Below are 3096 nucleotides of genomic sequence, written 5' to 3' on the forward strand. Positions count from 1 at the left end.
TAGTATTTTTTAGCATAGTTTCTCTCTATTTCTCTTAGCCTCAAAGTTATGTTCATAACACAAGGTGTGTTTTCGCTTTAATTATAAACTGATTACACATAATTCTTCCTCATAAGGCTTCCAAAAACTCGAACGTTCACCGTGCTAAAGAACATGAAGTTGCTTTCGGTTCCTTTGAGTTGATATTGGATGATGTTTGATTTTAGGGGTGGGGGCTGCAGTCTATATGTTGAATATGTGTGGTTTCATTGAGACTAAATTGACTTTTATGTGTTTTTTTAAATAGTAATGGTTTTTTTTTTTTTAAGAAAATACAGTCTCAATTTATTAATTAAATTTAGTCAATTTTTTTTTAAAATTTTGAAATATATTTCCTGCGGATTTTCCTGCGGTTTATAAGTCCTGCAGATTTACCTGCGGATTTTTGTTTCTGCAAATTTACCTGCGGATTTTTATTACCCACAAAGGTTTTAGCTGGTTTCCTGCGGATTTTTAGCTTAATTCCATAGGAAAATCGAGTATTCCTTGGATTTTTTTATTCACCCGAAAAAAAAAAAAGAATGACTAAGAATGAATGTTGGTTTAAGGCTATAGATATTTTAAAAGATAAATACCACATTTTTTTTAAAATGAGAGAAAAAGAATTTATTTACAACAATGATATTGATGGTCATTTTACATTTATTAGGTAAAATTTGAACTTTGTTACTTGAGATCACAAAATCCAGTTCTTATGAACTCACATATCATAAACTAATGATAAATAATTAGTTTGACAAAAAAATATTGAAATTTGCTAAACAAATTAAAAGAGATACAATATTGTTCAGATCAATGATTTTATTCATGCAACACATAGCAAATTCCATTCTGAGAATTATGGTATAAAGAAGATTCATAAATATTTGTTAAAGATTTTTTTTAATGGTCAAATAATATATTAATAGCAAAAGGCAAAACACCCTATTCAACAGACACAAAAGTGTCAGACCGGTAAAACATAGAGAACAAAACAAAAAACAAAGAGAAAGAACTTTGACAATCAGCCAACAACAGCAAAAACAAGCGGAAGGAAAAGACATCACAGCAACCAATCATACAGAAAACCAACAATATTAGTCAAAGACTACAACAACGATTGAATGATAGGAGATGTTGGATCACCCTTAATAGGATTGTTAATGTTATTCTTAAGAACCCTATCTAACTCTTGAACAAACCTCTCCATGGCATGAGCTGGCAAACGAAGCGGTAAAACCAAACCTTTCTCTCCTTTACAATTTTTAAATGGTAAGTAGTAACTAACAATGCCAGGAAATGAACTATCGTTGGCCGGTCCACCATAAACAGCTTTTCCCCAACCAAAATCAACATCTTTAATTCCAGCATGTGTAACATTGGATACTGCAAACAATCCCTTTAAGGAAAAACTAGGTCGACCTTTGATAACCATTAAGTCGGCTAAAGAATGGATATACTCTTTGGTGACATTAGCTTTTGATTTCTGGATTAAATCCAATGCATACTCCAATGGATTTTCAATTAGTTTTCTTGCTGATGTCACTGCAACAGCATACACAATAACATTACCATAGTAACCATTGGGTAGTTGTAGGTTAAACGATGTGCTACGTGCATTGACTACGCTTATCATACGAACTTCTTCGTCTGAATCTGGATGTAACGCTATTGTACGACAACGCCAAACAAATGCGGTGATGATTTCAAATTTGGTGTACTTGTGTACCATGTTGGTCGGAAGGAGAGAGTGAATTTTGGCTACCTCGGTCGGACCAAAGAAGAAAGTGCGTTGGACCATGTTGTCTAATAAGGATATGATTATGGCTTCGTTGTTACCAGGTTCCTGTTCGATTTCAGGATGAATACATGTCACTCTTGGTGGATCTCTTGCGTTTAGAAGCTCTCGGCACCACACTGGTGAGATTGAAGGTTCATTCATCCCGCGAGATATTTCAGCTAAGGCATTCAGGAATTGAACTATACCATATGCGTCACTCATCGTATGGTTCATACGAAGAGCTAAAATGAAACCACCACACTTGAGGCGTGTAACCTAGACGAGGTTATAATTCAAGTATCTCAATATTAATCGAATGGATAATGAATAATTATAGATTTATTAACAATTAAAAATTAAAAATCTACACCTGAATAAGCAGCAATGGAGTGTTAAGCAAGTCTGAAGAACCAGGAACATCATAAAGAAGCTCATCCAAGCAAGGAAATGGAGGAAGAAGATTATCACCGAAATCTTTAAGAGTAACATCAGCATCAGCTTCAATGAACAAAACACCTTCTCCGGTACAATCAACCATAAGTTTCCTACCAACACCTTCTCTTAACCTACCTGCAAATGGATAATAAAACACAAGCGTTTTCGCAAGTGCTTTTCTAATAACATCAACAGGGTCTTTCCCTTCCATATTTGGATCATACTTGTAAAATTGTATCCCAGCTATATGAAAACGTAAGGTATCATGATCATCAAGGTCTGAGAGTAATTTTATTTCACGAGGTGTGGGTTTGGATGGAGTAACCAATTCAAAGGCACGTCTCTTCACTGTGAATAATAAAGATTGAGCCATAATTGAAAATGGTTTTTGATGGTATGGTATATGCAAGTACTGAAAGTGGAGATGGTGTATATATAACATAGCGTTAAATATGTTTTTTAGTCCCTATAAATATGCGACCCTGCATTTTTAGTCCATATAAAATTTTTCTTCAATGAATGGTACTTCTAAAATTTTTATGCATGTAATTTCAATCCCTGCTGTCAAACCAATGTGTATTTTAGAATGATTATTTTGCAGACATATTCATAATGTTTTAAAAAGTTCCTGAAAAAAAAAAAAACTCAAAATTTAATTTCTAAGTTGATATTTTCATTACTTTTGTCATTATTTTTTGAAATTAAAAAAATCCATATTAAATTCTTCTTGTTTTAAAAAATTCTAGAATTTGATAAATAAATATTTTACAGTATTCTAAATATATATAAAAAAAATTATTAAATAATTTAAAAATTAAAGGATAGTTAATCAGTTTTTAAAATTTTAGAAAATAGTAGGGACT

The 3096-nt window shown here is 32.4% G+C and overlaps 1 protein-coding gene across 1 annotated transcript; it reads right to left on the bottom strand.

Moving 5' to 3' along the window:
• Positions 1-933: 933 nt before the first annotated feature.
• On the bottom strand, positions 934-2607 carry LOC131631410 (benzyl alcohol O-benzoyltransferase-like). The gene is made up of 2 exons (XM_058902203.1): positions 2169-2607; positions 934-2074 (listed from the first exon to the last, which is right to left on the bottom strand). Exons 1-2 carry the CDS (start codon positions 2604-2606, stop codon positions 1127-1129), a joined length of 1386 nt encoding a protein of 461 aa, XP_058758186.1. The 5' UTR covers position 2607; the 3' UTR covers positions 934-1126.
• Between the last annotated feature and the right edge of the window lie 489 nt (positions 2608-3096).

Source organism: Vicia villosa, unplaced genomic scaffold (genome assembly GCF_029867415.1).
Source record: "Vicia villosa cultivar HV-30 ecotype Madison, WI unplaced genomic scaffold, Vvil1.0 ctg.000822F_1_1, whole genome shotgun sequence".
NCBI classification, from domain to species: Eukaryota; Viridiplantae; Streptophyta; class Magnoliopsida; order Fabales; family Fabaceae; genus Vicia; species Vicia villosa.

Excerpts from the sequence above, each read along its gene's own strand:
- LOC131631410 (XM_058902203.1), bottom strand. The coding sequence starts at position 2,606 with ATGGCTCAATCTTTATTATTCACAGTGAAGAGACGTGCCTTTGAATTG. Across the intron at positions 2,075-2,168 it reads CTCCATTGCTGCTTATTCAG|GTTACACGCCTCAAGTGTGG; the intron begins GTGTAGATTTTT and ends AACCTCGTCTAG.